Source organism: Hydractinia symbiolongicarpus, chromosome 13 (genome assembly GCF_029227915.1).
Source record: "Hydractinia symbiolongicarpus strain clone_291-10 chromosome 13, HSymV2.1, whole genome shotgun sequence".
Lineage (NCBI taxonomy): Eukaryota > Metazoa > Cnidaria > Hydrozoa > Anthoathecata > Hydractiniidae > Hydractinia > Hydractinia symbiolongicarpus.
Genome location: NC_079887.1, coordinates 11,625,385 through 11,634,766, shown reverse-complemented (window position 1 = coordinate 11,634,766; position 9,382 = coordinate 11,625,385). Strand labels below are relative to the sequence as shown.

At 33.1% G+C, this 9,382-nt stretch overlaps 1 protein-coding gene across 1 annotated transcript; it reads left to right on the top strand.

Annotated features, from left to right (window-relative positions):
* Window positions 1-674: 674 nt before the first annotated feature.
* LOC130624184 (homeobox protein slou-like) lies at window positions 675-4,158 on the top strand. The gene is made up of 2 exons (XM_057439752.1): window positions 675-1,046; window positions 2,919-4,158. The coding sequence occupies exons 1-2, from the start codon at window positions 821-823 to the stop codon at window positions 3,467-3,469; spliced, it is 777 nt and encodes a 258-aa protein (XP_057295735.1). The 5' UTR covers window positions 675-820; the 3' UTR covers window positions 3,470-4,158.
* The last annotated feature ends 5,224 nt before the right edge of the window (window positions 4,159-9,382 follow it).

Below are 9,382 nucleotides of genomic sequence, written 5' to 3'. Positions count from 1 at the left end.
GATGACCAGTCAGTTTTATTTTTTTACGCATATTCAACAACATAAGATATAACGAATGTGCAGCTTGCACAATAACAACGCTGTATGATTAGATTCTGTTTCCTTAGCTCAATTTCAGGATGCTCTTTTTGTGTATTAAAATCACGTGTGTATTTAATTAATAATGAGCTTAACACAGCGAACGGTACCGTTTGAAAAAATATACAAAACTAAAATCACAAATTCGCGATGCGGTATTTATAATTTTGTTTATTTTTATTCATTTTGTTTTTACTTGACAGTATAATATTTTTAAAACAGATTTAATTACTTTTACTTAATTATTTACTTAATTATTATTACCACTCCCTAAAGTCTTTTCCTCGCTTCCCTATTTCTTATCTATATCCTACGTAAAAATTGTCCCCTTTGTTACCTATCAACTTGTGTATTACGCTATCAAAAGACAACAATAATTATTTAGCTAATGACCCAAGTAACTCTCTTTTACAATTTCCTTTGTTAAAAAAATATTTCTCGATTAGTTAATTATCCTTCTTGCTATACTGTCTACAAATGATCTGCGTGTGTTATTGTTGTAAATAGCAGTTCTTAAAGACGTATTATCTATCCATTGTATGTTAAAAATTGCAGCGCTAATTGCGTTAATAGTGTATTTCTTCTATATTGGAGTAATGATCTACCTTAAGTTGTTCAGTTGTGTTCGTGTGTAGAGACGGTCAGACATTGCCTTTTCTAGCAAATCAGTAGCTGCATTGGTCTAGTCGAGCATTTTCTTGGAGAAATAAAACGTTGGTATCCTTTTTAGACACTTGCAAGGATGAGCTTCTCTATCGAGTCGTTGCTGGGTATAAATAAAACTATTAGTAAAAAAATAGAAAAGAAGGAGAAGGAAGATATATTTTCAACTCATTTTATTCCCGCAAAATGTTTCTCGTGGAAACAAATGGAGAAGTTTGTTGAAACTAAACAAGAAGAATGGAATCACGAGACGCCACGAAAAAGGAACGCTGACGAAAGAACGACATATCTTAAGGAAGCTAAAGGTGATAAATATTCCTTTTGTTAATTCCAAACTATTTATATTTATATTTTTATTTTTTTCTTCTATGTAAGAAACAAAAACAAACAATTTTAAACATGGGAGGGGGGAAATGTTACATTTAATGTTTCATTTTTCATGTTTACAGTTGTTAAGATAGGTTTCTTTCAATCTAAATAAAAATTAGCAAAATGTCAGAAATTTTGTCTTTTATTTATTGGGGTTAAGAATTTGCTAATACTTTTAAGCAATAACCGAAATGAGAAGAAATTTTAGGCGCCCTCAGCACAATGCAGAATAGAAATATAGCTTGAGGCTGTTTGAAAACAAATACACCAGTTAACACAACGAGGATACCAGTTTTGTTTTCAAAAATTCATTGCCTAATTATATTTTAATGAAGTTTGGAATCATGCTCGGCATTTTTTCTAAACAGCGAAAAACTGCGATGAAGATTGTAGAAATACTTTGTTTTTTTAATTTCCTAATTTAAAAATTAAATTTTAAACTAGACTTTGCAAATTCACAAAATCCTAAACTTTACGAAAAAACAAAAACGAAACAAAATAAAAAGTATTTCAGTTGATTTTACATGAGCAAACCGAGCTGTTTATTAAATGTGTATTTTGCAGAATGAAATATTACGAACAGCGTTTACTTTGTACTGCAAACGATTAAATAAATTCATAAATACTCAACAGTTACTATTTTCTAAAATTAGCTTGATCTAGAGGGACGTTTTGCATTATTTGAGGATAAGGGCGCCGAAGCAGGAACAAAAAGGTGTTGCCACGTAGACCTTTCTTCTTCTATTTTTTTTTTTTTTAACTTTACCCCTGGGTCACTAGCTCAATATATCACGAATATTTATTCTTCAAAAATTGTAGGTGTGTTTTGCAAATGAATAATAAAAATCGTATTACAAACCAAAAAAACGAGAAATCGTCAACATTAATTTATCATCGAATGACGTCTTTTTTTCTTATTACTGTCTTGTCGTTTGACCACCAGCATCTTGTTAATTCAGTTGTCTCTAAAGCCGTGTTATAATGAATTGATAAGTTAGTGGCTATTACCAATTCAGATAACAGTCTTATTCGCTATCAATACGCATTAACAAGGAACCAGTTACGAACTCTTCATCATAGAGTACACCGCTCTGAATCCCCTTGATTTTCTTTACTTCGTGCCAATTAAATCATCGGAGATGGAAACAATATTACCTAGGATTAGGATATTGTTTGTATAGCTAATTACAAGCTAATAAAACTGACAGAAGAAACTAATTAGAGAATCATTAAGGCTTATTACTGTTAGGCTATGATCAGTTAGGCGGATCTGTTTGTTAGCATAAAGGCAATTAAGTGATAAAATAATCTTGATCAAATTTGACTCGTCCAATTGAATCGTTTTTATTACAAGTGCATGCTTATCTACTTAATGTAAGGTTATGAATTAGTATTTACTGTTATCTGAATTTTTTCGTAATTGACAATTTCATTTCTTCTAATTAACTGATTAGTGAGTTTTATTAGTCAGAGCAAAAAACAACATTCTTTTGAAACAATAATACTTTTCATTTGGAAACAAAAGTTGTTTTTTATTACTTTTATGGTTTATAATTCAATTAAGGTGTTTTGAAGGAAAAAAAAAATGTAATTTTGCGGATTCAAATATTGTAAAAGCTTGGAATTTTTATGGCTTTTCACGAAATAACAACATCATGAGATACTGTAAACAGGATGTTTATAGGAAACATACCTGAGAAGGTATTGTTTTAGATACCATTTATGTTTTTTTCAGCTTGTTTTCTATACCCTGTTTGCTACTTCACATTGCGCAGAAGTTTAATATTATTTTTAATTCTTGTTTGCAGTTCGAAAACATTCAGACGACATAGATGTCGAAGACAACCACAGCGAAAACAACGACAGCGGCTCGTTGTCAGACGACGATTCAACGTCACCGAACTCACCGACGACGCCGACATCAAAGAGCCGTCGTATAAGAACGGCATTTACCTACGAACAATTAGTATCCCTTGAAAACAAATTCCGTACCACAAGATACTTATCCGTTTGCGAACGTCTAAATCTAGCTCTGAGTCTTGGCTTGTCGGAGACACAGGTAAAAATATGGTTTCAAAACCGAAGAACAAAGTGGAAGAAACAAAACCCAGGGCAGGATGTAAATGGTCCAATACCTCAAGACATTCATTCTAATCGAATAATACCGTCACCGACACATAATTTATACACGTCATTAAGCCGACATTCGTCACTGGATTCGTCGCTACCTCCTTATAGACTGCCACCAACTTTGTTTGATTTTAGTCACTTAGCAACATCGTTCTCTCGGTTACCGGCAACACATCCTTGCGGGTGTTTATCATCTCATTGCAGGAGTAGTAGCTGCTCGTCTTATTAAAAAAGAACTTACTCTTTTCTAGAAATTTATCAGATTTTATACAGTGTCAGGATATTCAATTATTTATTATATATTACTTACCACAAGACATTCGGTTCTTCAAATTTTTTGTTTATTATAAATACATTTAATTCGAACAGAACTAAAAAAATGTTAGCCAAAGCCGACGAAATGGTTTTCAAAGTGTAGGGGCTGATATAATATCTATCTATCTGTCATGGTCGGGGCTGTCTTAGAAAAGTTTTTTAAATTAAGAACTTTAGATTGCCTATGTTGATGTTTGAATGGTGTTTGTGAACCTTTCTAACTTATCTCTGAAAAATTCAGATTTTCCCCTCCACAAACCCAACATTTCGTCGACCCATTACCGTCTTATTAGCTACAGAGCTAAAACTAGATTTAATTATCACGTGACTACTAGCTTAATCAATATATTTCTTGTACATAATATTTCGTAATTTATTTATAATTGTTTTGTTTCAACCAGTTTGTTTGTTTATTTGTTGTATTTATATCCTTCTATTTATTTACGTGGATTTTAATTTATTTGTGTTGACAAAATGTCGCAAACGTATTTCAATCTTTATCTCCAACTGGTCTTTCAGCGACAGGAATTTTTAATTGATAGAATTTTGTTTATCTATTTGTAAATAATTATGGTAGTAAAAATATAAAATGAATTCAAATAAACGGCTACTGTTATTTTATTCGGTAAATCTCTACGAAATGCAAAAAGTTGCCTTCTGAATTTACGAGAAAGTATCCAATACTTTTTAATCAATTAAAGGAATTATTTTTATATCATTGCTGCATTAGGTGTATCAGCAACCTTGCTGCAATGGAAAACATTTGTATTAGCATACATTTTACGTTTCAAAGCACCAGTTACACGGCTATTAACCCGTTTGCAACAGTGCCCCACCCCTATCCCCTTTATAATTTTCAAAATTTTGTTTTTAGTGTATACAGAGCATAATCATCCTAAATAGAACTCATATGTACACATTTTTGAAACTTATCTGCTGTTCAAAAGCATTTGCACGTGAGTAAATTCTGTTTGAGACCTTCGTTTACCCATGATCATTATCTCATTACACCTGCTCCACACCAGTTTTCTCATAGCGCGAAATTTAAAATTGGTTAAACAATAACTTGAGATCATCTTGGTGCGTACAGCGTTTAATACAGATGTAGTGAATGTTGTCATTGCACCACTTGGACAATCTCGTCCCCAGTATATTTCTTGTTGTTGTTGTGCTGGATTGTCAGAAAAAGTAAAAAGGCCTGTATTCTAGTTGTATTAACTTCTGAAGTATGCAATTTTAGCAGTTGAAATTTGGTGAATTCTCAAGATTTTTAGTTAGCTCTAGGACAGTCAAAAAATTTTGTATGATGCCACCTAACAACAAAACCTCGGATTTTCAGATTCGAAAAGTTTATGCATTTGCTTATCCTTTAATTCATTTTTTCCCCAAAATTTTTATTCGATTTTGATGACGCTTTACCTGCGTTCTGACTTTCCTGTACGCCACGAAAGTAATATCAGCAATTTTTTCATTGGATTTATAAATAGGCTTTTTCTGAATATCCAATACAAGCATCAAATTAGAGTAGTCATATCTTACCCTCCTAAATAATAGAAAGAATTATTCATATTTATTCGGGTGAGTGAGACCATTCTAGCTCAAAAAATGATTTCCCGACAATAATCACCTGAGCAAAGAACAAGAGAAGTAACCAATCAAAAAGCACGGTCAATATTTCCCCACATTATTTCAATTTCCCAGTGGTAAAAAAAATTACGCCATGTTTCCTGGCTACACCCATCTTTTAACCTGCCGTCGTCTTCGGTTGTCTCAATCTGAGTAAGTTTCATTCAGAAAAGGTTCAGTTTGTGCATGGAAAAATGTCGCAAACTAAAAATAGTTTACAAACATCTTTGTACCATACGCATCACAGGTTACGAGGGCACGAATTTTTTGCAAAGTTATCACTTTCAGTATGTTGCATGAGCAAATCGATGCCCTACAATCGTGTACGGCGAATATTACGTGTTGCTATTAGCAACATCAAAATAAAATTATCTCGTTTCAAATATTTAATGTATCCCTTTCAGGATGGTACCTGGAAGTGGGCAAACGCTACTAAAACTTTTATTAGGAATACTAGTCTGTGGTCCGTGGAAAATGCACGGGTTTGCCCGTACTTTTTAAACCGCATAGCGTCATGCGTGCATAGCGTCATGCGTCTCGCTACTTTTGGTACAATTTTGCGTGAGAGACGAACAGACGTAGACGGGTATTATAATATAGATTTATTTTAGCGCCATGACAAAGCTTGGCTAACTAAACTTTCTTATCAAAGTCAATGTTTTTCCATTAACTATGTCAAAATTCAGCGTCTCTCATATGAAAGCTCGTCACACCTTTACTTCTTTAGTAGAATTAATTATATTTGTTTAAGCTAAAAGATTTCCTGATAATAATCTCGTGAGCAAAGAACAATAAAAGTAACCAATCAAAGAGCGCGGTCATTATTCTGACCGCTGGAAATTCGTTTGCGACCCAGCGTAATTTTTCCAACCTTAAATGTTTTGATTTCTTGGTGGTAAGAAAAATTATGCTGGGTGTCCTGGCTAACATAAAACAACCTCGTAAGGGTTAGTACTTTATTACTTTAAGTCATTACAAACATGATTCAGGCGTATAATAGAAAGTTGCAACGAACCAGGTGTTTTGGGACTGTTTGTTCATTTGTTTGCAAGCATAGAGAAGGCTTTTTAAGCGTCGTTTTGTGGAGGGAGTTAGCGGTTTTTTAATAAACCACATTTAAAAAACAACGTAAGGCTTAACAATAAAATAACTTGTAGGCGACCAAACATTTTTATTCTCGCCCAACCCCTCCTCCACTAAACATTATGCCGCAGTCTCTGTTTATACATACATTGTTGCATATATGTTCTGATAACAACGTCGTTCCCATGGTTCTTTTTAACGGACCTACGTTGTAGCATCTAGCGTTCTTAAATTTATTCGGGTCATGCTGACCTAACAGCAAATTTTCTGCAAAAATAATTTTCCGCTTACGAATGTTTGAGGCTAATTTCTTTTAAAAAAATATCAACACCCAGCTTTTTGCAAAGTTTAGACGGATGCAAAATTTCTCATCTTTGAAGATGAAAATAGTTCCAGTTTATAACTGTAAGTATTGGCGAAACTGGTTTGGCGAATACAGAAATGGTAGCGATATAATTTCTAGGTAATTTAAAAAGCCACAGAGGGTAAAAAATTTTTTACGACTTTTTTGTTTCTCCCGTGTGTTTGCAGAGACAAAATTACAATATAACTGTGTTAAAAGAGAAGTAAGGGATACAAATAAAATACAAAAACAATTCATCAGGCAAAACGCAATCTGATTGGTTACGAGGCGTTCGATTATTGCGCAACCCTGGTATTATTCCCAATTATTACCTAGGTAAAAAGGCGCCATCGATATTTTCGAAGATCGCGCAATGTGATTGGTTAGAACTTACGTCATAGCGGATAATATTCCACGGTATTGCCCGCCACCATAGCAACCGTGTTTAAAGTTTAAATATGGTAGCATTAAATGTAAGTAAACACGAAAAAAGTAAGCAAACCGCGAAACATAAGTGAAACTTACTTTTATCTATTAAAGAATTCTATTTTGTAGCTACAATAAATGTCATGTTTATACGATATTCGATTTGAAAAAGTATATTTATTGTTCGAATGTACGTTCCATATGGGAATATTGTCTATAAAGACATGGTTTCTACATTCTGCTTATAATGTTATATTTTTATGTCGTAAAATGCAGTACTCGGATAATAATCCATATAATAACTGTTTATTTCGGGCAATACCTTCGAATATTGACCTCTGTCGCGTACTAAAACAAATATGGTAACTCTAAATGTAAACAAAAACTAAGCGAAGATAAAAAAAATTTTTAGCATCACATGATGAAAAAATTATCACTATGCAAGGAAAACTACCATAACCTTCTCAAGAAAAACATTAACCTCTCTGCATTCAACAAAGCAGTAAGTGGTCATATAAAGCTTGAAAGTTTAACAAAAAATATTTCTAATGTGATTTCCGGTTGTATAACAACACAAAAACGTCCTCTTCCGCCTGTTCACTATCCTCTTTGCCCAGTATTCCCCATCTTCTTCTGTTATCCTATTGAATATACAAAGTTGATGGTACTGAAATCAATTATTGCTCAAGAACAGATTGCGAATTTGGTCAAAATGTTTTCTTCCGCAATTCTAGCCAGGAGTAGCAATCCACAATCTTTTCTTCTGCATTTGTAAAAAAGAAAAAAAGAAAATTCGCAATGTAATTTTGCTATCCGAGTTATTTCCCTTAATTTTCGCGCACTTTGCTGCGCGAAAATTAAAGGATATAAAGTATAGGAAGGAAACCCCTCAATTATTTGCATCAAAAGAATTTTTCAAAATAGGAAATTTTAATGATCCAAATGAAAAAAAATTATCAAGCCATTTTGTGGAAATATTCCTGGATCATTGCTTCAATTCACAATCTTTAATTCTCTTTTCTGCGCAAACTTTTCTTCCTTTAAGGCAACCCCAATATTTTAAAAAGCAAACATTTCATTTTTTACATAAAAACTTATCCATATCTTCCGTCATCCGTCAGCTAGTTCACCAAATTTTGCGAAAATATGAGAACATTAAGGCTGAAGCCCTTTTCCCCAGTTATAATAAAAAACGTGGTTTCCTATTGTTATTTTTTGTTCTAACTGTCTAGTTACACGATGGCTGATTATTTTATTAAAAAAAAAACAGACAAAAATAACAAAAGCTTATGTAGTATAGCTGATCACATATCAGCCGAAATCATATCATATTCGCGGTAACCTTGTCTTGATTGCTCAATCATTAGCATCTTAGTCTAATGATCAATCTCGGTCACGAATGTTTACTCCGAAATACAATAAGAGCGGATGTTATCGTTTATCTATTTGTTTTTTGATGCTAATAAAAAGTGGGCAGCAAATTGATGGTTATATTCTTGCTAATTGTCTCTAATGATTTAAACGATGCTTGAGTTTTAGGTGTGATCTGTTGTTAATAACGTAAGAATAACAATAACAAAAACAAAAGCAGCAATACAAACAACAACAAAAACAACAATAACAAAAACAAAAATAAAAATAATAGCAATGCCGACAGCAATAACAACAAACAAAAAATACAACAACAACAACAGCAACTACAAACGCCAACGACGACGCTAACGACATCGGTATGACGACGGCAATACTGACGACGGCAACGCATCAAAGAAAGAAAAATACCACAAAACAAAACAAAAACATTGGGTTACTTTCTATCTAAGCACGACAGTTTTTATCTGTAAACAACTTTATCAGGAGTTGACGGTAGCTATCTTGTGGTTAGTTGGAGAATAACATTAATTTGAACTAAGTAAAAACAATTAAAAGCAATGAATGTTGCGCTATTAAACGATTAGCAACACGTCTCCTCGTTAATATTTTGCGTTTATCGTTACTAATTAGATGAAACAATCAATACAGGCTATTAACAGAGATTGACATTTCTGCAGGCGATTCAATTAGTCAGCTTTTGTGTTAACGGCAGAAACTTCAGTCAGATCTATAAATACTTTAGCTATTCAGGACCCTTGACATTTATTTAAGCTCGTGTGAGTCTTCAAAGTTTATTTTGTCTAAAACTAACAAAAAGCAGACGAAAAGGATAAAATGAAAGCGTAAATTGACGTGCTAGTGACATAAGTTATGCAAATGTAATATTTTTATACTTTTAAAAATATACAAGGAGCACAACTTAAGCAATAGCTACTCTCCGTTGCATATCCAATCTATGTTATTAGTGTCGTTGTA

Coding starts and splice junctions, on each gene's coding strand:
- LOC130624184 (XM_057439752.1), top strand. CDS start 821: ATGAGCTTCTCTATCGAGTCGTTGCTGGGTATAAATAAAACTATTAGT. Junction 1,047..2,918: donor ATATCTTAAGGAAGCTAAAG/GTGATAAATATT, acceptor TCTTGTTTGCAG/TTCGAAAACATTCAGACGAC.